Genomic DNA, 22,986 nt, shown 5'->3' on the forward strand with positions numbered 1-22,986 from the left:
ATTCACCGGCTGTCGCTGAGAACACGTTAGCCCCCTCGGCCGATTAGGCAAACCGTGCCACTTCCATCGAGGCAACAAAAATAGACGCAGTTTGATGGAGCACCACTCGACAACCGGAAGCTCGCATACCTGACGTTGCATGGCCATGGCTTTCGGCATCACCGTTACCGACCTGCCGCATCTCGGTGTTTCTCGGCTGTCGCTGGCCGCATCAACGTTGTGGTTGGAGGAAGTTCGGCGTCCATCCGAGCGACGACATGGACGCGATGTCGTAGAGCGTCATGCCAAACTAGAAACCAACTGACCGACGTTACATCTGCATTGCTTCGGTGTTGCTCTCCCCGACTGCCTTGACACTCTTCAGTATGTATCAATCGTCTATAAAAGGGCGCAGATGTCCCTCGATTTTGAATTGAAACAACAAACAAGATCATCCTCAGATTCAATCATCTCTTGACCAGCTTCTTTACACCTCACTTCAGTTCACCATTTTTCAACACACAAAGTTCAACATCTCACCATGAAGTTCAATCTCGCCGCCAGCTTCCTTCTCGTTGCCTCCGCACTTTCGAGCCCCATCGCGGAGGCGAACACCGCGGAGGTGAACTTTAACCGCGTGGAACTCGCCGATCCTCAAAACTGGGTCGCCGGCATCAGTCTGTTCCCGAGCCAAATCATTGCAGGCTACAACGCTGAGCTCGACGCCTACACGGCCGAGCAGTGGGCCGACCACGTTTTGAGCCAGTGCAAGAGCTTCCGTGCTTGCACCTCTACCATCTCATTTGCTGGTGAGTCTCTTGCTCCCCCCCAGACAGCATGTTGGTGCAGCATTGCTAACTCGAATTCGCAGCCGACAACTCGGGCGACACTGGCGGCCGGTACTGGTACGGCTACGTTTTCCGTGGCGGCCCAACGACCCCCTCCAACTACAGGCGCTCCCCGCGTGGAAACGTATCCGATTCGGCTGCATATACCGTCGCTTGAATCCGAATCTTTGCTTGCCTTGTTACCGTTGTTATTGAGAGCGACTCGTGTTGATTTGGAATAGACTATAGACTTGAACGGGTGATAGAAGGTCTGCTTTAGAACGAAGTGCCCTATGGCTTCAACTGCACATCGCTGTTTGGCTTCTTTATCTTTGTTGTTGGTCTTTTCATGTTTCTGTGGATCCAGAGAGCTCAATAAGAAATATATTTGAGTTCTAAGCATAAAATCGTTGTGCAACCGAACTATCAAGTGTCCCACGTATTGGTAAGGACGCCTTCATAGTAATCCACGTCCCCATTCGATGTGCACGCATGCAGATGCATTGCCATTGCATAGGATTGGGGCCGTGCTAGTACCACATCCTGTCTGAATTGTCTGGCGCATGTTTTGGTGATGTGAATTTTTCGTCATCAGCTAATACAGTGTTCGTCGTCACACAGAACCCCATTTCAGGAACAACTTGTGCGTAGTGTAGGGGGTAGATTGAGGAGATCTGGGTTCAGTAATTAGGGCGCCGCTGACTAGCTGAGGAATGGGTCATGGCGTGGTGTGGCATCGACCTCTAAGGATCCCTCTTCCTCTTGCGAGGAACTGTCTCCTAGCCTTGCAAATAAGTAGATTACGCAGTCACGTAACCCGTCCAGGTATCCCCAGATACCCACTCCGTGACAGCTGCTTACTCTCCATCTGGAATGGATGTGACGAGTTCCGGTTGCATATCTCTGAACCGCAAAGCCCGGTCTGTTAGCAGCTAACGTATTGGACTCTGAATAGTTCCGTAGTTGGAATTGCTCGGCAAGTTGTGGTGCCCTGCTCTCCCTCGGGGGTTGAGGGTGGTCCATGGTTTGATTTCATCGCGCCAAGAATACGGTTTCGTCTGTCCGTGTTGCTGGTAGAGATGAGGCAAATTTCTTCGCGTGAATCACAATTTGTCGCAAACGGCAGACATCGCGAAGTGGCCCAGCTTCAATCATGGCCCGACTACAATTTCTGCGTTGCGGCGTTCAACTTCGTCCCCATATGGTCTCATCGTCTCCTGCCCCTTCATCAGCGTACTTTGATTCGTTCGGCCCCAACTGTCAGGAACTGCTCTCCTTCTCACAGTAGATACCTTGACAGGCTATGAGAAGTCCAGATTCCCAAGACTAATGCGCCACACAATCTATTGCAATATTCTGGTATGTCTTCATGATGCCACCCCACGTAACACTTCCTCGATTTCCCTCTGCTCCTTGGCCACCTTTCAATACCCTGATTTGGCCAGATTGTAGTAGCGAGGAGCGGAAGAGGCCCTTATTCTCTTGCCCCAGATGGCCATGGGAATTGATACGAAATTTATGGCCAAGGATAACGAGGCAATGAGGATAAACATATTGGATACGCTCATTGCCTCCCGCCATGGTGTGAGAGCGAATGCACCAATGACGCTGATGGCGTTCCTGAAGAAGGCGATGACGACGAAAGATTGAGAGACGATCTTGAAGTCTCGTTGTTAGCTGGCCCGAGCTTTTTTCACGGCAATTTTCCTGGCTAAATCAAGCTTACATCTGGATAGGAGTCGATGATCAGGGTGAAGACAATATCGGCAATGGCACCGAACCCGAAGGAGTTCATGCTCGTTCCCAACACGGGGTAGAACCAATGCATACCCTGCAAGGTCATTAGCACTGCAACAAGACCATAATTGCTAAAGTATCCCTGGTCACTGGATGGAAGAAAACTCACGAGTTCTGCTGTGATACCAAACATGGCAACACCCGCTGCCATAATAAGTGCGGGCAGAGGCAGAAAATGCAATCGCATCTCGGGCTCGAAAATATCATTGTTCCGCCTCGTAAGCCAGACTATTACCTTGTCAACGAGGTAACCACCGTAGAGACTTCCGAGCACAGAGCCGATGAAGGGGCCCAGATGCATGAGGCCAAGCTGCTTAGGATTGAAATTGTAGGGTGGTTCGACGAAAATGAGAGACTTCATGGATCCCATGATGGTCGTCGTAGCCAGATCGAAGCCAAAGAGGAGAGCGGTGAAGAGGACTTGAGGTATTGCCATGCTAAACCAAGGCTGATAAAAGGTCTTCCAGAGCGACTCGCTTGTCGGTGTGAGGAGCTGTAGTCGTAGGAAATGCGGGAATGGCGCTCGAACAGGGGCGGGGAGGGGTTTTTCATCCATGTAGCTGTCAACTGAGCCGAGCTCAAGGCTTTCTACGCTGTCCTTTCCATTGTATTCCATTGGCCGTACGTATTTTGTCTCCTCGTAGGCGAGGGCGAAGAGGAGGGTGAGAACGGTCATGAAGGCACCGAGCGTCTGGTAGCACGATCGCCAACCAAACGCTGTAGCTTGGGCACCAGCCGCCATTGGGCTGAGAGAAAAGCCGAACTTGAGGGCGAAGAAGTAGATGCCGTTGGCGGTGCCCCGTTGGTGGATGAAGAACATGTCTCGAATCTGCACATCGAAGATGCACTCCAGTGTCAGCACGTAGGCGTTTAAGAGAGACAATCCCCGGGGCATGGGCACGTACGCTCATCTGAACAGCGGTCTCGTTGATGGCGCCTGCGAGTCCTTTCAGGAGATTGCTCAGGTACAACTCGGGAGCCGTCTTCATGTACGCGGACCACCAGACGGCAGCCGTGAAGACGGCGGTTGAGAGAATGTACAGCAGGCGCCGGCCATACTTCCTGGCAAAGGGTATGAATAGCATGCAGGTCAAAGCCTCGCCGCTGAGCTGAAGGGCCTTGGCTGTCAACAATTGTGCCGTCGTGATATTCATCTCCTTGCGCATTCGACCCCAGAAGATGGACTGTATTCCCATTCTGATTTGAACTTTATCAGTCAAAGAGCACAATCCGATTCACTTTAACAACGTACCCGGTAAAGATGGCTGCAGTCATGGCGGAAAGAAGTGCAAAGTTGAAGCACTTCCGCCACATGGGCCATGCCTGAAAAGGGGGAGTGCATCAGCGAGGCCTGTCACTGTTGGACGCATTTTATCGACTCACCAGCGGATCGTTGGGGTCGTTTGTCGGCTTCGGGATTCGCGTGATTTCCTCATCATTGCCCTTTCCTCGACCTGAACATGTTAACTTTGGGTTAAACATGTCATCTCCATTTCTTGAACGAGGCATACGGGAGAGCAGCTTCACCGTGCCGGGTGGGAAATTGGCGGGATTGTCGTCCAGCGACTGAGTCCGACGACGACGAAAAGCCATTAGGGTTATGTGCTCGCGAGGTTCGGAAGAATATGGTTGATTATATTCTTGTCGTCGTGTGCGCAGAGCAGGGTTGTCGATACTCAGCCAGTTTAACAAAAAAAAATGAACCAATTCAGACAAAACGATAATTGTGGGTAGGCTCTGGGTTATGTGAAAAGTTCCGATGCGTTTCTTCCAAGGCTGAGCCAAGTTCAAATATCGAGATGATATCATTTGGTATTTGTATGCATGTTCTGTGCTGACTCAGGATCACCGACAGTGCTGGTTCAAGGGGGAACCGGCGAATGTGACCTTGACGGAAAATCGCCCGTGTCATCCCGACCCCACCCCCAGCGGAGTTTGACAATCATTCTGTTGTAACAGCGAGAGTTTATGAACTACGCATTCCACGAAAGCCAAGTCGCTGACCCATGAAGTCGTGAGCGGACTGACTCAAGATTGCCAAGCGGTTGGAGATCAGAAGAACTGGGGTGAGATCAACGTTGAAGTTCCTCGTCAGCAACATTTCTGCTGAATCCACCCACAATCGTGGTTTTGCACCAAATGCCCTGATGCTAAGTGAAGTGGCCCGTTGCATATCGAAAGGTACTTTCCTTGTTGACGGTTGGTACGGCAGCGAGGTTACAGGGATGGGATGTATAATGAGGAGAGGGTGGCATGCAGAACGACCTTCACAGCAACCACGGATGTCCCCTGGATTCAGTTGAAAAAAATTCGTCATGGATACTTTTCCTGTGCATGGGTTGGTGAAACCACTCCAAGAGAGTAAAACGAGCTGCGGTGCAAGTACGTGCACGTATTAACACGCACAAAGCTTCCGATACCCCTTGAAAATGATGAAACATAAAGCTCCGGCAAATTCACCATGTACTGCCGCAGGCGAATGCAAGTAAATATTTCCCATTGCGGTCGAACCGTTATTGACCCAACTGGCCATGCCATCCCTGGTCGTTCCGTGATGAACGAAATCATCACAAGTGACATTTTCATATCTCTGCTACAAGCCAGTCCTTCCGCTGGGTGATTTGCTTGCCGGGACATGCAACCAGTCTTACAACTAGCAGATTTGTTTGTAAAGGCACATTTGGATTACACGAGGGTTTTCCTTTCATTCAGCCAGTCCATAACTTCAAAATGAATGTTAGAGCAAAGCCCTACAGCAAAGGAAGCTCGTGAATATTCCTTGCTACGACAGTCCAAGTTCCTCTGTCATCTGCAAGTCGCTAATTAATTGCGAGGATGTCTTGCAAACCCTATTTTAGCAAGAAGCTCCATGCGTCCCACTACGGACAGTAGTGACGGAATCAAAATCTCAGAGCTCATCCTCTGACGCCGACGGTCCACGCTCTCCGACTTGCAAGACCAATGATCAAAGAGGGAGCTCACCCAATCACCCCCCTATCTATTCCATGTGAACGCTCATGTATTTCATGCTTACATTCTTCATCTCACCGTTAATAACCCCTGCCCCAAGGGAAAGAAGCCACGGCAATGGAAGTCGTTCTGCGACTCATCCCGCGATGCCAAGAACACCATGGTAAAACTTGGAGGAATTAGCCACAGTTAGTGCAGGGGCGAAGTTATCCCGAACATGATCGATTGTCGGAGTGTTGGTTGATCGAACAAGGGCGACACGAGTTACATGAATGGGGGGTTGGACGTTTCCGGATACCGAGCCAACCCGGCTCCCTGTGAGAAGCAGGGACTACTTGAAACGGCAACCTCCCAACGCGTCAGTCACAGATTGATGTGACAAAAGTATGATCATGCCCATGTGTAAAACCTCCAACTGGAAGTAGGAATACCGGCATTTAGGTCTGGATTTCCCTTCCTTGACCCTTCGTCGATGCGGCAATTAGACTGGAGAATAGGGGACATGGATAGAGAGCATGGTTCCAGACCGCTTCGGGGCATACCATGGGAGATGCAACGATCAATTTATTCCGTAGCGTTACTATGTATCAGCTGACGATTTTGGATTCTACCAAGGAAACAGTGGTCATACAGGTACCCGGAAAAGTAACGGCCGCGTCGAACTACAGGTCTCTGGATCACCGATAGTCCAAGAGGCCGGTGCAATGCTGACCCCTGATAACGGCCTAGATTCTTGCCAGACTGCATCCCTTGTAGGGAAGCAAGATTGAATCGCCGTTTCGTCATGCATTCTCGACGGTTCTGCTGGGGTTTCCATCCCAACCCGGCGGAGCAAAGGTTCCGATTAAGGCACATCCTGCGGCAGGTCAACTGGATGAACCTCTTCTGCGCCGATATCAAGTTGACGTTCAGATTGCGAAATGGGAACATACTCAATCACGGCAGCAAGCAGATGGACTTTTCCAGGCTGCATGGCTACAGCGCGAGTGTAATAATGGTGACCATCCGGACGTCTTGAAGTCGAGCCTTGGCAGACATGGCGGCGTATGCTGGAGGCGTTGAAACGAGTGCGTTCCCGGTCCAAGAATGGGTACGCTCATCCGAGGCTGGTGCAGGGGCCGGTGCAGGGCGGAGTGCATGGTGGAGGGGATACTGCGGAATGACTTGGCGAAAAGTGAGCAACTCAGTTCTGCTGCTTTATATCACGTACGAGCAGTATGCATGACGAAACAAGACGTATTATTACCAAGAATCTGCACGAATAACATAGCATGGATACAATATGGCCATACGCCTGCAGTCTTGCCACAGTCCGAAGCAGATGATTGAGCATTGAGGAGCAGTACTGTGCAATAGTGATTTGGTCAAGGTGGACAGCAAGATTAAACATCTCCCTGAGAGACATGGTAAGCTCTCCGCCGGCCATTCCTCGTAGTTGGTTATTTGCTTCATGGACCACAAAATTGTGAATATATCGCCGCCAATCGAGGCAGCATTACCCAAGCCATAGGGAGTTTTGCGCACCAAACGGATGACAAAAATAGGCACCGCACTAAGTGTGCGTGCTTCATGGATTATGCATATGCAATGTGACAGATTCCAACTTTCAATGGTCCCGTTCTACCCCAAGGTGCGCCGTTCCTTGTTCAACCATGCACCCTTTCGTCCAGCACGCTGCTGACTCCCTGAACTCAGAGTTACCGCGCCTTGCCAAGTTCCAAGTGACGCTGCTGAAAGAGTTGACCACGCGCTTGATCATCAGTTTCCCTTCTTGGCGATGAAAGCGGGTATTCTTGTTGATCGAACCCTGACTCTGCATCAGGAAACCATTGCTTCACATTAACCTCTCCCGCGCGAGAGCGCAATAGTCATTTCAGTTCAGTACACTTCCGCGGTAGAGTAACGCCACATAGCTGCCGTACGGTCCCTCGTTGCATTTTAATGAGGATCCTTGCTTCCGTTTCTCATTCGCAGCGCATTCGCTTCCTTTCTTGAACAGTACGCAATCACCAACGGCGGCAGGGTCTTTGCGACAGACCGTACGAGTAGCGTGCTCAAAGCCCAAGGCATACGCAGATGAGCGCGTTTCTATCTTGCTCGCAAGCGGGTTTTCGACTAGCCCGGTTGTCGACTCTCCTCTCCATGTGATTGTGGACTCGCGGCGTTGGAAAGTGGCAAGCGGTCTCACCAGACCAGGTATCGGCCAGTCGCCACGGATCCGGTCAAGATGATCAAGGCAGTCCCAGATCCGATCCAACATTATCTTCGGCATCAGATTGGACTTCCGAGTTCACTTGCTTCGTCCTCTGGAACCCGGCTTTTCTGAGGATATGCCGTACGGTAGAGGCAGATATTGGTATGCCCTCGTTGCAAAGCTCGGCGGCAACAATGGCACATACTTCTCCACCCGAGCGCATCTGCGTTAACGTTGCCTTTGAGAGAACCTTTTCCTGCGCTTCGGCCGTCTGCTTCGTCGGTCGTCCAGATCGAGGGGCATCGCGAAGGAAGTCATCCCTGATCTTCAACGGCCGCTGGTTTGGATCGAATCCGTGCTCGATGGCCCTGGCGTAAATTCGGTTCACTTGGCGCACTGAAATACCAAGGGTCGCAGCAGTCTCCGAAGAGGACTTGCCAGCGCATTTGAATCCAATGACGAGACTCCTCGTTGCGATGTCCGTGTTTGGAGCCATTGGCGGCGGGGCGGGAGATGCAGTCGATCAAGGGACGACGGTAGTGGTACGTGTAGAAACAAAGTACAGTAGAGAGTATATGGGCTGTGTTTCAGAATGCTAAAGAAAGGAAGGATTGCCTGGACAAAGGGGGTAATCTTGATGATATCCCTCACGAAAGTTTCTGGGAAATTGCAGGGATATCCCTCAGGGTAACGTCATGAATGCGTACAGAAAACCTCTAGCACATCTTAAGGAGATCTCTAGAATATCTCCCAGAGTAATTTCAGAAACGGTGGGAGGCACAAGAGGTAGAGCGGCGAGGCCCGGCAATTAGCAGTCCGATCCCTGAGTGGCTAACGTTGAGGACGAAGGCGATGACTGCATTCATTACTAGAGAGCCTAAGGCTTCCAAGGTGGACGCTCGTTGTTGGATATCTTACATAACCTTGCTGGGTCAAGGGGTCCCGTGAGTAGTCACGTGCTCACGCTCAATCTTCCCTGCCTTCTGGGTTGGCTGCCATTGACACAGTGCATCACGAACACTCGAAAGAGGCGCACGCACGAGAAACACGGTACATACATGGGCAATTTGTTTTACCCGTAGAAAGCGGCGTCAGCATTAGCAACGCCCGAACAAGCCAATGGCCCTGACGGCGAAGAGAGCGTGGATGGCCGCGACAAGACGTGGCAGCAACAGCCGTTCGCACGGCACCCGATACCCGCCCAAGCAAGGAAAGAGGTTGGTATCCAAAGCTTGGGCGAAAGAACAATATCTCGTGGGCGTTGAGGACGTGAAACTACCCTCGCGGCTCAGCATTGTGCTTCTATGTGCAGAAGAAGCCCTGTACCGTACGAGCACACTTGTAAGACATGTATTATTGTTCATCTTGAGCGGCTGCTTGACGCTGATTCTCATCGATCATTATATCATTTTGGTTTTATTGCCTGGTGAATACGTACCCGTGCCCGCCCAGTAGCAGCATCGTAAGGTAGTGAGCGAATGCACCGAGACCGTGCAGCAGGATCCTAGTCCAAACGAAGGTCAGGAGACGAGGCTGCAACAAGGCGAAGAAAAAAAAGGGACTGAAAATTGATGGTTGGTAAATTGCGACCTGCTATTCCAATACTCTTCGCGTACGCTTTCCAGAAGGTCTCTCGTTCTAGTGAGGTGCGGATCCTACGATTTTCCCCCCTCACGAGCTTGGAGGGTTCCAGCGTTAGCCACGAGTCGAGTTTTACTCGTGTCGAGATCATGGCAGTCAGGAATGAAGTGGGGTTCATCGTGCCGTTGTCGTTCACCACAACACTTGCCCCCATGTGCTTGCTCCACCGTTAGGCCAAAGCCTTCAGACCATCCTCCCTTGTGGAAGTCAGCGCTTGTTTGGGAATGCATACGAAGTGTATGGTGGATTCGTAGGAAATTGATATCGACGATATCGGCACGACTCCACCCCGTCATGCTCAGCAGCGTCAGAAGTCAATTTGCTCGGACCACGCTATTGAACTGCCTCGTACGGAGTACTTGCAGCAGCATTGGCTGCTATTTTCGCAACAATGGAGCGAATCATACGGCCCCTCTCTTTACAACTACAAACTCGCCCGCATATGGGACCCTTCCCTCCATAGGTACTAAGTAATTACCTGTACTCGTATACTTAAGTACGTACATGTACTATTAGTACGTGTGTAGTTTGAGCAAGTGTTATTATATACTCCGTACAGTACATTTATTACAGTACAACTAGTTGTATACTGTACTGCCATATGCTTGCATACTGGTAAATATTATACTCTACGGAGTACTTTGTATGATATACAAGTACAAGTACATGTACTCGTTTACCGAATAATACGGGGTATTGCTACTCCGACCAAGTAAGTACTGCAGTATTAATACTCCGTACAAGTACAGTAATGATGTAAAATGCACTTGCCCTCTCTGCTACTGCAAGTAGGTAATTAAATGGTGCACATCGAGGACATATATTAACAATACAACTACTTACTTGTCCATACTAATTACTACGTACTAACAGCAATAGTTGAATTCTTCTTGTTGGATGCTGTATATAACGTGCCTTCCTCCATCTCGGCAGCAACAGGACGAATGGGTCGTAGCGGCTTGCTGGGTGAGTGTCATGACGACGGCCGTTGGATAATGGCGCGGTAGATGCAGGGAATGAGCATGATGAACAAGCATCCAACGCAGAACTCATGGCCACCTCAGCAACCACATATGCGGGTAGGATCATCGAGTTCCTTCCACAAGGCGACCCTCGCAGTCGTTTGTAAGGCATTGAGAGCTGCCTGACGCGCTTCCGACTCGCCGCCAACGGACCGTTTCGACACGGCAACCATTAAGCTCTTCCAAGTAGTGGAACTAGACCGCCCCGACATCGACATGAGCATTCCACCTACGCTAACCCGGTTCATGCCCTGTGCCGTATTTGCTGCAAGGTGTTCTTGCATGCGCGACTCGGGCTTGCCTCGGTTGCTGCCGGCAAACACAGTCGCGCGGCGGGCATTTCATACCGTCGGCGACTCCGCATCACCGTCAGCCCGCTGCCTACCAACCAGAGAACAACAGTGGAAGGCTTCCCTGGGCCGCAGCGTTGTGCGACACATGAGCGGTGAGCTCGTCAATGCTGGGAGGGAATGAAACGGGACGGGACGCACGAGGTGGTAAGTGATGGGTGTATTGTGCTGCCTATTACTTGTATTGTGTTATGGAGTCACTAGTACTACCAGTATCTAATGGTCGGAAATAGGTGTTAAGAAATCTACGGAACACTAACTCAAGGTACTAGGCATTGGAGTACTTATACTCCAATGCCTGCTTAGTCATAGGATACAAGTCACGTGCTGTAGCACGTGACTCTGTCCTAGGACATAGCTCTATTAGGCAAAGCCTAATATCATAACATATTGCATGCTTGGTTGTGCGCTGCACATTTATGGAGTGCCAATACTTGTAGATGCTGTGCCTGAGAATCAATGCCCAATCACGTGCACGAGTCCATGGCACCAGACGAGCTGGCAAACTGCATGGTTCGATAAGGCCATATCAGAAGTACGGTATTGCGAGAAACAAATGCCGAACGTGTGCTCCATAACAACTACAGCACTCTTGAGTAATACGGAGTAATACTTACAGTGCTCGGTACAAATACTCCGTACGGAGTAATTACTTTGGAATATGCAAGTACTGTAATTACCTAAGTAAGTACAGCTACTAGGCAGGAACCGTGCACTTAGCAGTACTAAGGTACGGAGTACTTTACAACGAAGTACTCCTGCCAAGTACCTTGCAAGCAAGTATGTGCAGGCGTTGCTCCTCTGCGTCGCATCGCACACGTACAACTACAAATGCATAAGTAGTATACATCCATTAGCGACTACATGTACAGCACAACACAGCGCTAATACTCAAGTACAGTTGAGGCTTCGAGTTGATGTTGGATAATACTTGCAATAGCGGTATGTGCAAGTACTAACTGCAGTACTTCGTCATGTAACTACATGTACTGCACGGAGTACTCCGTACTGTAGTTGTACTCCGTACAGGTACTTGCCATTAGTAATAGTGCCTGTGCGCCCACCCGCCTGAGCCCACGCGGCCGGAAGGATGCGCTATCGCCAGGCGGTTTTGGGCTCTCCTGACTGTTAAGCATGTGGTATTATTACCCATTAAGTACGTTCCAAATGCAAATATTACTTATGGCACACTTAAGTACATGTCATTACTTGGACTCGTACCAAAATAGGGCAGATATTTTACAGTACATACTGTAGGAATGATAAGGATGTCCGCACAATAGTATGCGCATGTAATATTACTACCGATGTGAAAAGTCTATGGCTCGTCCCGAAATCCATGCATGGCATAGCAATAGTTCCTTGTACAAGTACTTCAGAGATGGAAGTACATCTACTCCGTACAAGTATAATAGTGCATTATCGAATAGGGCGCCGCATATTCAAATAAGTACTGTACTGTACATGTACTTCGTACCAAGCACCTGGGAACACCCGTGTGCGGAGCAATTGCAGGTGTAGACACAGGAACGCACTGGGTGGGTGTGCAAGTATTATACCAGGTACTTGGCACAGCGCATGCAAGCAAGCTGCAGTGCAGTATTCCACGATCGTGCTCGCTCCGACACGGCAAAACAGAGTACAACTTAGTACTTACTTACATGTATCTACTTACACCCACTTGCACGTAGGTACTTGCTTGTAGCGCTACTGCACATGTGCACGCAAGTACGGAGTACCTGCAATAACTTGCATGTAAGTACGGTACTCGCAATAACTTGTCGGTGCTATCGGCTCCTGGTGCCCGTGTGCCCGCCGTTCCCACGCGCTGTCCAATGCGCTAACGATGGCGTGGATTGGGTGCATCGCCGCCCGGCTCGGCAGCGGAATGGGGGGTCCAACAACCTCTGGGGCTTTGGTGGTGATGAAGGGCTGCCCTGCACAGCAGTGTACTCACTGTACTTGCTTCCTTGTACGTGTTGTGCTTGCTTGGACTGACTTGCAGTGGTGTACCCTCCAACGGCGGCGCAGAGTGCGGTGTGCTGATGTACTTGTACATGGGCATGCGGCAAACTTGCCCATGTACTAGGTACTTACGTACTTACAGTACAAGCGAGGGCACCCCTTCCTATACTTACTTACGTGCCACCAATAAAAAATAGCACGCAAGTATCACGAGCGCTCCGCACGTAAGTACTCGAGTATTACTTACTTACTTGCACGGTGCAGTGCCAGCACGTGCGGACGGGTACGGACGGGGAATCGGGCTGTCGGTCCCGGCTGGCTTCCAGGTACTTGTACTGAAGTACAGAGTACTTACGACGAATACTTGCTTAATTACTTACTTGCTTAAGTAATTACTCCATACTCATGCAAGTACCGTAATTATATGAGTACTTATGCTAGTACCGAGGTCCAGCCATGCAAGCGGGACAAACGGTTGACCCGATCGCACCACCCCCTCCCTTAGCGTCCCGAAAACCTGGAATATTGGCCCGACTTCCCTTGCACTGCTGCCGCCGACGTGCACTTAAAAAGGATCGTCAATGCCCCGTCGACTCGCATTTCTTGCGCCGACCGAAGGCGCGATTCGAGCGACATGCACAATGCCGCTCGACTAGGCACGTACGCAAGAACACTCGGGTGCACGCATTTGCCGTGTGCAGGACCGTACGAGTACAAGTACTGCCGATACCCCGGCTCGCTCGCAGTTCGTATTACCACGGCATATATATAAGTGCTCTTGCGTCGGCCACCTGCTCACCCGCTGCCGGTAGCAATCCTAGCCACGCCGGCTATCTCCGATTCCCGGCACGTCATTCACCCACCATGCGCTTCTGGAAGTTACTGCTGCTGAGTCTCCTCGGCCTGACGCTGGCCGACCCACCACAGGCTCCGGAGGACGACTTGCCTCACTCTCGCGGTCGCATGTTGAATCCGACGGGTAACTATCAGTTCCTCCCCGGCAGTCTTTGAGACGAGTGCAAGCACTAACACAGGCGCGCACTAATAGAAGGCGGATTTTACCGTTGGGTCGTCCTCGATCGAAACTTTGCGCCTGGTCACCGCCTCGTTTCCTCAAACGCCGCATTCAGCTATAACAATGCCGTCATTCACGTCACGGATCGCACATTCGCCGTTCTCCATCAACAAGGCATCGATCATGTCGTCATCTGTGACATGGTTGAGGTTTCCGAAGAGATCGAGGAGGAATTCGCGAGAAACCACGTTAGACTGACAAGAGTCCGTCGCTTCGGGGATGACCCGTACCAAAACTGGATTGTCTTGTTTACATTGTGGAACATCGTTCTAGAGCATGCCGACAGCACCGCAGTCTGGGCCGGCATCGACTCGCCCTTGAGCTGGGCGGGCACCATCATCTCGGCATTGCAGATCCTATCCATGCATTCCATCGGGCAGCTACGACTTCTCAGCGACGAGGATTATTCGCGAAACAACGTCAACAGAATGGACATGCTTCATTTTCTGAGGACCTTTCTGAACTTTGTCGCGGCCAACGTACGTGTCGTTGGACAGGATGCGACCTCTGCCCGTCAATCACCCGGTCCTGCAGGCGCCGTTGCCGAGCATGATGCTGGCGCAGTGGATCCGGGTCCTGCCGCAGGGCACGAAAATGGTCATGATGCGGAGGATTCTAGCTCAGCCTCGGCGCACGAGCATGACGATGGTGCGGAGGATTCGAGTTCAGACTCGGCGCACGAGTCGTGTGCGTCGCTTGATTTACAGAGTGTAACGGAGGATTCGGGAGAAGCGACCTGCAGCGGCCACTCGCCCGGTCTTGTAAGGGTCATTCCCGACAATGATGCCAGTGCCGAGGATCCGAGTCCTGCCCCAGTGCACGATAAAGCTGATAGCGCAGGGGGTTCGCATTCAACCTTGCGACACAAATCGGGTGAGACGTCTCTGGAGGGTGAGCCTGCCAGGTTGACAAGAGCATCGCGTGAGCTGCGGGCGAGTTTGAATTCCACCATATCAGTGGAATTGTCAAGAAACGATGTTCATGCCGAAGTCTGCGCTCGGGTGAACCCCGAGGCTTCCCAGCCTATTGTCGTATTGCTTCCCGGGGACCGGCCGGCACCCTCTGCTGATGGTGCCGGCGGATCGGCCGCCCCTGGTGAGCAGGCCAATACGAATCCCGAGCCCCAGCAAACCAGCCAGCAAGAACATGTGGAACAGGGGCTGCAGGCCTTGGACGCCTTGGACACGACCTGTATTCCTGCGGCGTGTGCCGCCATCCTCGCCTTGGCGATGGGAAGGGGCCAGGGCCACAGCAGACGATCCTTGTCGCAGTACGCGTACAGCGATAGCAAGAATCCATTTAAGCCGAAGGAATCGGAGATGAAGCAATGCGAAAGCCAGATGTATTTCGCGACAAAGAAAAAACAGCCGTGGTGCGAGAGCCTGGAAGAGGTCGAGGTAGGCTTCGAGATGTCTCCCGAATTACTCGCCGGCACCTGGGATTGTTTAGGCATTGCCTTGAACCAAACGTACGGTATGTTTAAGCAGCAAATTGCATATAAACCCGATGCTGGCTCCGAGACTTGGTCTACTCTCAACCTGGAGGCTTGGCTCGGCAAGGGCACGACCAGCATTAGTCTCAAGAAAATTCGCATGGTCGATCTAACCGTTAGGGAGTGCGGCGTTAATTATCCATTTGCGCCCCATGCCGATATATTTAAAGTTAAAGGTATAAAAACCCTCTAGCTGCTCTATAATAAGTATGCAGAAACTAAGAAACCAATTGGCCTGTAGCTTTCAAGATGCGCGGGCGATGCGCTGGTACAAAGGTTAATGCTACCCTTGACTATCATAGCGGATCTGCAGTACAGGAGCATCATCATTCAGTGGGTAGGTATTATTGGGATGCTTATCATACAGAGACATTTGCATCCGTCCCAGTAGCTTCTCGAGATTGGAAATTCAGTACCGCATGCCAAACTATCAACGAGTTACGGTACGAATTCCGATTGGAAGATAGCTTTTGGGGGGGCACATGGGACACGATACGATTCGACCTGGGGACAGAGAAATCAGTCTTTATCGCCAAAGCGCCAGAACCAGGAGACGTTTATTCCGACGCTGTTAATCTCATTGACCTTTTCGGTACAATGGAGGTTCATCTAAATGACATTAAAAGCATCAATTTGATCGATGTCTTTGCCAAAGACCCGCTTCATACCCAAGATAAGTGGCATTTTGGAGGTAAATTCAATTGCTAGCTTTGCATTCTTCCTGGCCTTGTCGGGCATAACTAACCGACGGCCATCCTTACTTCTAGGTATTAAATTTACCGCGACTTGCGCCAACGAGTATCGAAAGCTTGAGTTGACAAAATTTGTTGGAGAGAATACTTGGTTGCAGTTTGCTTGGCGTAAAAAGTATGTCTGGTCTCGCGAAATCTTTGCCGGGGACTGGAAAACTGTGCCCTTACGGAAGCTCCAAGGGGGGGTAGAAAGTTAGCCTGACGAACGGGATAGCCCTTGTCGGAAATGGCCTGTCGTCACCGCAATGCAGTAGTATAGTAACTTGAATATCCAACGCAAGTGCCCATGAATGTACCGAGTAATTAGGTGGCGTGCTTGATTCAATATTTTTAGCAGCTGGTCTATACTGTAGAACAATTTATATCCTTTCTAGCGTCATGTTGTTTGCATCCGTCCCTATTGGTAATCGAGATTGGAAATTTAATCCCGCATGCCAAACTAGCTTTCTACTCTTCAGGCTCGAGATGACAAATTTTGCCAATGAAAGGAAATGTTTGCACTTTTCTTCTGCCAAAAAGTATGCCTGGTCTCGCCAACTCTTTGCCGGGGACTGGCAAACTGTGCCCTTGCGAAAGCAGATAGGGGGCGTAGTAAGTTAGGCAGACGAAGGGGATGGGTGGCCTTTGTCGGAACGACGTATCGAACAGGCCATGTAGCAGGTCCATTTGTGTTTTCAACTCCCTGCCGTCCGTCAGTACCTTTCGGGTGGTAGCCGGACTCACCATGATGGAAATTTGTACGAACAAGAACGAGGACTCCGTGTAGCTGGTAGGAGCACGCTTGCCCGTTCATTCCTCGTGCGAGCAGAGGCAAGAGTTGGCAACCATACCAACCGTCCATTTGCATCGCCGGCGGCCATCCGAGGTTGCCGCCCGGTGCTGGAAGGGAATGGACGAAACTGGCAATTTGCCGAGGGTTACCTCGTCGGCCAGAGGTGGTCACGGTGTTCTGTCGGGGCATGTGTTTATTATTCCATTAGAGGTTAAATACGCTGTGAATCCTCTGTACGAACCCTGCCGCACAGACGGTGCAGTACTTGTACAGTACGCGCAGTTACTGCTAAGGTGTGCTGCAGTCTTACTTGGTACTACGGGGTAATACTCCTCGCAATACTCCTGCTGTACTTGTCCCTGTGCACTGTCTAACGGCAACATTAGTCATACAAGTACTTTGTGCAGCGTAGATGTACTTGGTTGAACTTTACTTGAAATACGGAGTACAGTGCAGTACAACAAATCAACTATAATATTGGAGTACCTATAGGAATAGGTCAACTCCTAGATATTAATAAAAAGCGGAAACTATTAGCCGAGATAACCGACGCTGTAATTAATACTAGCTAATAACATTATCCATAGGAAAATTAAGGATGCGTATAAAGGAACGAAGTGTTACGAACCAACCATAGCTGGAGGAGCCAGCCTACTTAACAAGCCCGTAACACGCGGGGTGACCATGCATAAGGCGGACCCTATCACCTGCCCTCTGCGCGCTTACTATATCCATGCAAGGAAGTAATTATAGGATAAGGTAAGCAAGGACTACTAGCGCCATGCTCTGTAATTACTATAATCACCACTGAGCAAGGTGAGCAAGGTGAGCAAGGCGATCCAAATGATCCAATATAATAAAGGAATGAACAAGTATATATAGGACAGTCATTACCACTAGCTAGTTCAGTTCTTCATTGATCAATCTAAGCGATTACCTTATAATTGAGAAGTGCAAAGCTTCTTGACGGACTCTTGCTTGACATACTGTTCTACGTCATACCTGACTTACTACCTAAGAAGCAGAACTCCCTTAGGACGCTTGGAGCATCCGTTACACGAAGTGGGATGATATACTAGTACAGTGGGCTAATAGTATGGCCAAATACATAGACAAAATTTACGTACCAAATATAGTACAAGAAGAGTTATTTCGGAAATTCATGCACATCCTACTAGCAGACACCAAGGAATCCGCAAGATAATGGACCGAATACAATGAATATTCGATATCCTACAGATTAAGAAAAAGGCACAATCCGTTAGCAAATGCATTACATACGCCCGAAGCAAGGCTGCACGCTACAAACCATACGGAGAATTGCAACTACTACAAGTACCAACAAACCATAGGAGTCAATCTTATTCGACCATATAACCAAGTTACCCCTGTCAAAAAAACCAATAACCAAGGTAGAGTATAATAGTATATTCGTACTCCGTAGTAACGGATCGACTTAGAAAGTACGAGAACTTATTCCGTACTGAGTACAAGTAAGCAGCGATACAAAAGATCTCGCATACGTATTCCTACGGGCCATTGCTAGTAATTACGGACTTCCAAATAAGATTGTATCCGACAGAGGAAGTACATTTACCTCAAACCTTTGGCAAGAGCTTATAGCATGCTTGGGCCAAAGCACAAGCTTAGTACTGCGTATTACCCTTAAATGGATGGACAAACTAAACGACTCAACCAAACGCTAAAGCAATATCTACAATCGTATATTATCTACGGAGTGCTCCGTTCGAACAGATCGATTAGGTAAATTGGCCACCTATAGTACAATTAGCGTAATAATAGTTTAATTACCGAAGCTATCAAGGTGTCACTAGCGTACGCCATTTATGGATACAATTTATTCCCAAATTAACCGACAAGGCCCACAAGCAGAATATCCATACGGATTGCAGGCAGAACAATTACGGAAATTGCACGAAGGCATAAGAAAAGAACTTAAAATTGCAAGAGAACGAATGGCTACTTACTATAATGAGAAACAAATCAAAGGGACTAATCTTTCGAGAAGGAGGCATAGTCTACCTACTCCAACGAAAAAATCATTAAGACAACGGGACCAAGCGACAAACTGATTACAAAAGACTTGGACCATTCAAAGTCAAGACGAGTTTTTTTAAAGGCCAATTAATTATACACTTACTCTACTAGGAACTACAATTTCATCCATTCGTTTAAATCTCAGAGGAACTAGCGCTAAAGAAAGTTACACTATATTACGAAAAAGACAACATAAATACAAAGTCGAATTAATCATTAACGTAAAACAAATGGTCAAAAACAAGCATATCTTATTAAATGGAAGGATTACGGACTAGAATAAAACACCTGGGAGCCCCTCACGGAGTACGGAGTACAAACTTATCAAATTGCCGCGCGTTATTACAGCAGTACCACTACTCCGCTGTACCAAGCAATTACATAACAACTGGACTGAACAGCCTATCTGACTCATCCAATAATTCACCGCAATACATACAAATAATAAAAACCCAGTGCCTTCCAATTTTTAAACAATAAATGCCGCACCGTTCTCTATATATGTTCTATAATTCTCTACAGACTCCTCTAACAATCCCTTACAATTGTACAAACCGGTCACTCCTTTACCCTGATACGAAAGAGCGAGAAACCAACAGCATTCGCTACATTCGCTAGCTAGGGGAACCGGAGAGCAGGGGCAAAAATGATCTACTCCTCTTTGTTAGCTATCGTTGCGTTGTGGGCACGGTCGCTCACCGCCAAGCTATCCGGAAATAATGCAATCGACTTAGTTAGCCCGCTCGGAAACTTCGCCCCAATGAATATTCACCGCGAGTTTGACTTCGAAGAGGGCACGATTTCCGGCAACGTTGAAATTATCGTCAATAACCTGGACAGATACATCAATGCTACAGACTGGCACGCCAGACCGTCGCTGGACCTTGACTGGTTGAGCAGCGCCTTGCCCCCGGCTGACGGCAATACGCCTATAGCTGGTCCCGCTAGTTTTGAAGTCGGCTATGCCCCAGTCGTACGCTCGATCAGACAGCTACTTGCTAGGTCACGGGCTAATTGGCTTATTGACACTCAAGCTTGGGTAGCTTTAGTTGTCCCCACTAGGACGGGATTTCTCATTGCAGCTTACTCTGTGGTCCCAGGGGTTAGAGCGCCTCGCTACGACGCGTTCGAACCTCGTTACCCTCCCGGTTCAGCTATTCAAGTCCCACTTGGTAGGGTGGCAGCCTCCGCCGCAGTGGGAATGTACGGCAACTTCCATCAGTTCAGTACAACTATCCGCCGCGATCATATCTCTAGAAACTTGAGATCGTCTAACCTGCTATGGCACGTGTTGATCCATGTCACGCTTGAGGAGGCGGGAGGTTACTTCCGGGCGGGTGAGGTCTATAATTTGCTACGGGCAGCTCGAGCTGACCGTGAGCGGTGCCGACGGTTGATATCTGGGATGATACCGAACCCCACTACAACTGCAACGGCTACCCCCTTTCCGTTTCACGATGAGACGCGGTTTAAGAGGAGTGTCCCAAGCTCCTTCAATCGTGGGGGTTGGGTCAGGACCACGTTCGGAGAGGTGGAATGTTCACGAAAGTCTATCTGCTACAAGGAATGGGACTCCGTGTTCAGAAGCGGCCCTTGCGCACATGACGACGTAGCGGCACAACTCTTCCCTTACTCAGGATGTGACGGAACGGCCTGCCAGGCTATCACGGGTTGCCTGCCAAAATCTGTCGTTCACCGTTGGTGGGAGTGCTAGCTGTCGCGTTTAATGGATTTTGACGCTCCATTAAAATCATAATTCTGACGCGCTGTTAGGCGCATTTTCAACAACAGGACCTAGAGCCACCTCTCCAAGAATCTCCGACAACGAAGGATGAGAAGCAAAACCTGATCCATCGATAATATCCAAAGAACAAGCAGATTGCGCTTAGGCAATTACTTCCGTCTCATGCCGCTGTACATTTCAAACTCTTTTCGACCAGTTTCTTCTTTTCTCTAATCAGCCTCTTCCATCTCCTCCAAATTGGTAAATTACGATGAAGCCATTTCGACACCTCGCTCTCTTAAATGGCGCTTCATCTTTCGCAGGCGCAGCAAACGGTTAAAGGCCTCATCCATGGCTCGCTGGGTTTGTCGCAGCTGCTCCTCTTGCTGCCGCCATTGCTCCAGAATGAGCTTTTGCCAACTCATCATCGCGCTCGAGACGACGAAGTTCCTTGGTAATTCGATTGACGATGCAATCGATTAGTATCATGCTCGTACTCATGACATAGGGGAAACACACGAGAGGACTTAGGAACGCGGACACTATTACAAGATCGACCAAATAATAACAAATGGCACAACGATTGATTCTCTCGAAAACTTGGCAAGGAGCCTTTTTGTCAAAACACCGACTATGGGGACAAACTTGGGCATCCCTGATCACGAATGAAGGCTGCCGTAACCGCCCGGTCGCTGGTTGAACGAGATTTTTGAGATTCGAAACACGGTTAGACATGATGTCAGAAAAACGACATTGCAACAAGACGAGGGCATAATACGAACCTAGGAGAGATAAGCGACTAATATTTGAACTACAAGGCCTTGCTGACAATCCCAACGGGGGACATCGTGTTACGTCCAGATACAACTAGGCTGCATAAACGTGATCTGCTATCACGTGGGTATTGCGTTAAAGCTCACCTTGAAAAGAAAACCGCTTAGAAGGAACTGACATGGGGTGTTCACTCGATGTGCGATTGAACACCAAGTGAACAAAGCCATCATGTAACGTCAATAGTTCACTTGGGGTGCGCGTAAAGTAGACATCGAGTGAACAAAAATATATATTAATCCCCTCCATAGTCACTCATTAGATAGATACCTAGTCAGCGTTCAATAAAAGTATCAACCACATACTTGCTTACTTATGCTCTACGACATATCACCAACGTAACATTCAACTCATTCCTCAGAGACGCCCTGACCTTTCTGCCAACATAAACCCTATCCTAGGTTTATCCCTTGGGAAATCCCAGACGTCACAAAAGCCTCATAAGATACCCAACCGCACATAGTACTATAGAGTACACCAGAGAACTTAACTGGCATCCGGATTTGCTGCTTTGCTTGGTTTGCTTATAGCTCTGCTTATTGATTGAGCAATGTATTTTTATGTCTCCAAGCCTTAAATAATTTTATCTCTTTAGATGGCTTTTTAATAGTGCGTAAATACTCTCAATGCAGGAGATAACCACTGTTAAGAATCCTAGTATGTCGCGCCGACGGGCCAACGGGCCTGTAACGGGGTTAAAGTCGGCAACAACAGCATCAAGAAGAACACCAATAGATTGATTCTGACCCATCTCACGATACTTGATTCGTTGTAGCCCTAGTCCGGGCGGACACCATTTTCCTCTGTTGCATTATAGTATTTATACTAATCGTGCCATGCCCCCCACCTAAAGGTAGTGCTCACCGCTACAGCGCGCACACTACCGCACTGCGTATAGCTAGTGGTAATAACTGTCCTATATATACTTATTTATTCCTTTATTATATTGGATTATTTGGATCGCCTTGCTCGCCTTGCTTACCTTGCTCAGCTTGCTTAGTAGTGATTACAGTAATCATACAGAGCGTAGCAATCTAGTAGTCGTTTAATAGCTTCTAATTCAACAACGTTTTTTAATACAAAGACCGCCCTTTTCATCGCAGAACTACAGATATTCCAATATGTAACGGATGCTCCAAGCGTCCTAAGGGGGTTCTGCTTCTTAGGTAGTAAGTCAGGTATGACGTAGAACAGTATTTAAGCAAGAGTCCGTCAAGAAGCTTTGCACTTCTTAATTACAAGTTAATTGCTTAGATTGATTAATAAAGAACTGAACTAGCTAGTGGTAATAACTGTCCTATATATACTTATTTATTCCTTTATTATATTGGATTATTTGGATCGCCTTGCTCGCCTTGCTTACCTTGCTCAGCTTGCTTAGTAGTGATTACAGTAATCATACAGAGCGTAGTAATCTAGTAGTCGTTGCTCGCCTTGCTCACCTTGCTCACCTTGCTTAGTAGTGATCATAGTGATTACATGGAGCGTAGTGATCCAGTAGTCCTTGCATAGATATAGTAAGCGCGCAGAGGGCACGT

At 49.1% G+C, this 22,986-nt stretch overlaps 5 protein-coding genes across 5 annotated transcripts; 3 read left to right on the forward strand and 2 right to left on the reverse strand.

Annotated features, from left to right (window-relative positions):
- Nucleotides 1–520: 520 nt before the first annotated feature.
- On the forward strand, nt 521–984 carry DCS_04936 (uncharacterized protein; the record flags this gene model as incomplete). Its single annotated transcript, XM_040802242.1, has 2 exons — nt 521–788; nt 851–984. 2 exons carry the CDS (start codon nt 521–523, stop codon nt 982–984), a joined length of 402 nt encoding a protein of 133 aa, XP_040657275.1.
- Nucleotides 985–2,230: 1,246 nt separating this feature from the next.
- On the reverse strand, nt 2,231–4,196 carry DCS_04937 (uncharacterized protein; the record flags this gene model as incomplete). Its single annotated transcript, XM_040802243.1, has 6 exons — nt 2,231–2,464; nt 2,533–2,637; nt 2,713–3,450; nt 3,509–3,800; nt 3,856–3,926; nt 3,987–4,196. 6 exons carry the CDS (start codon nt 4,194–4,196, stop codon nt 2,231–2,233), a joined length of 1,650 nt encoding a protein of 549 aa, XP_040657276.1.
- Nucleotides 4,197–7,804: 3,608 nt separating this feature from the next.
- On the reverse strand, nt 7,805–8,263 carry DCS_04938 (uncharacterized protein; the record flags this gene model as incomplete). Its single annotated transcript, XM_040802244.1, has 1 exon — nt 7,805–8,263. One exon carries the CDS (start codon nt 8,261–8,263, stop codon nt 7,805–7,807), a length of 459 nt encoding a protein of 152 aa, XP_040657277.1.
- A 5,346-nt stretch (nt 8,264–13,609) lies between these two features.
- On the forward strand, nt 13,610–15,925 carry DCS_04939 (uncharacterized protein; the record flags this gene model as incomplete). Its single annotated transcript, XM_040802245.1, has 4 exons — nt 13,610–13,724; nt 13,794–15,488; nt 15,615–15,649; nt 15,827–15,925. The coding sequence occupies 4 exons, from the start codon at nt 13,610–13,612 to the stop codon at nt 15,923–15,925; spliced, it is 1,944 nt and encodes a 647-aa protein (XP_040657278.1).
- Nucleotides 15,926–19,540: 3,615 nt separating this feature from the next.
- DCS_04940 (uncharacterized protein) lies at nt 19,541–20,608 on the forward strand (the record flags this gene model as incomplete). The annotated part of the gene is made up of 1 exon (XM_040802246.1): nt 19,541–20,608. One exon carries the CDS (start codon nt 19,541–19,543, stop codon nt 20,606–20,608), a length of 1,068 nt encoding a protein of 355 aa, XP_040657279.1.
- Nucleotides 20,609–22,986: the final 2,378 nt, after the last annotated feature.

The sequence above is a fragment of the Drechmeria coniospora genome, chromosome 02 (assembly GCF_001625195.1).
Source record: "Drechmeria coniospora strain ARSEF 6962 chromosome 02, whole genome shotgun sequence".
NCBI classification, from domain to species: Eukaryota; Fungi; Ascomycota; class Sordariomycetes; order Hypocreales; family Ophiocordycipitaceae; genus Drechmeria; species Drechmeria coniospora.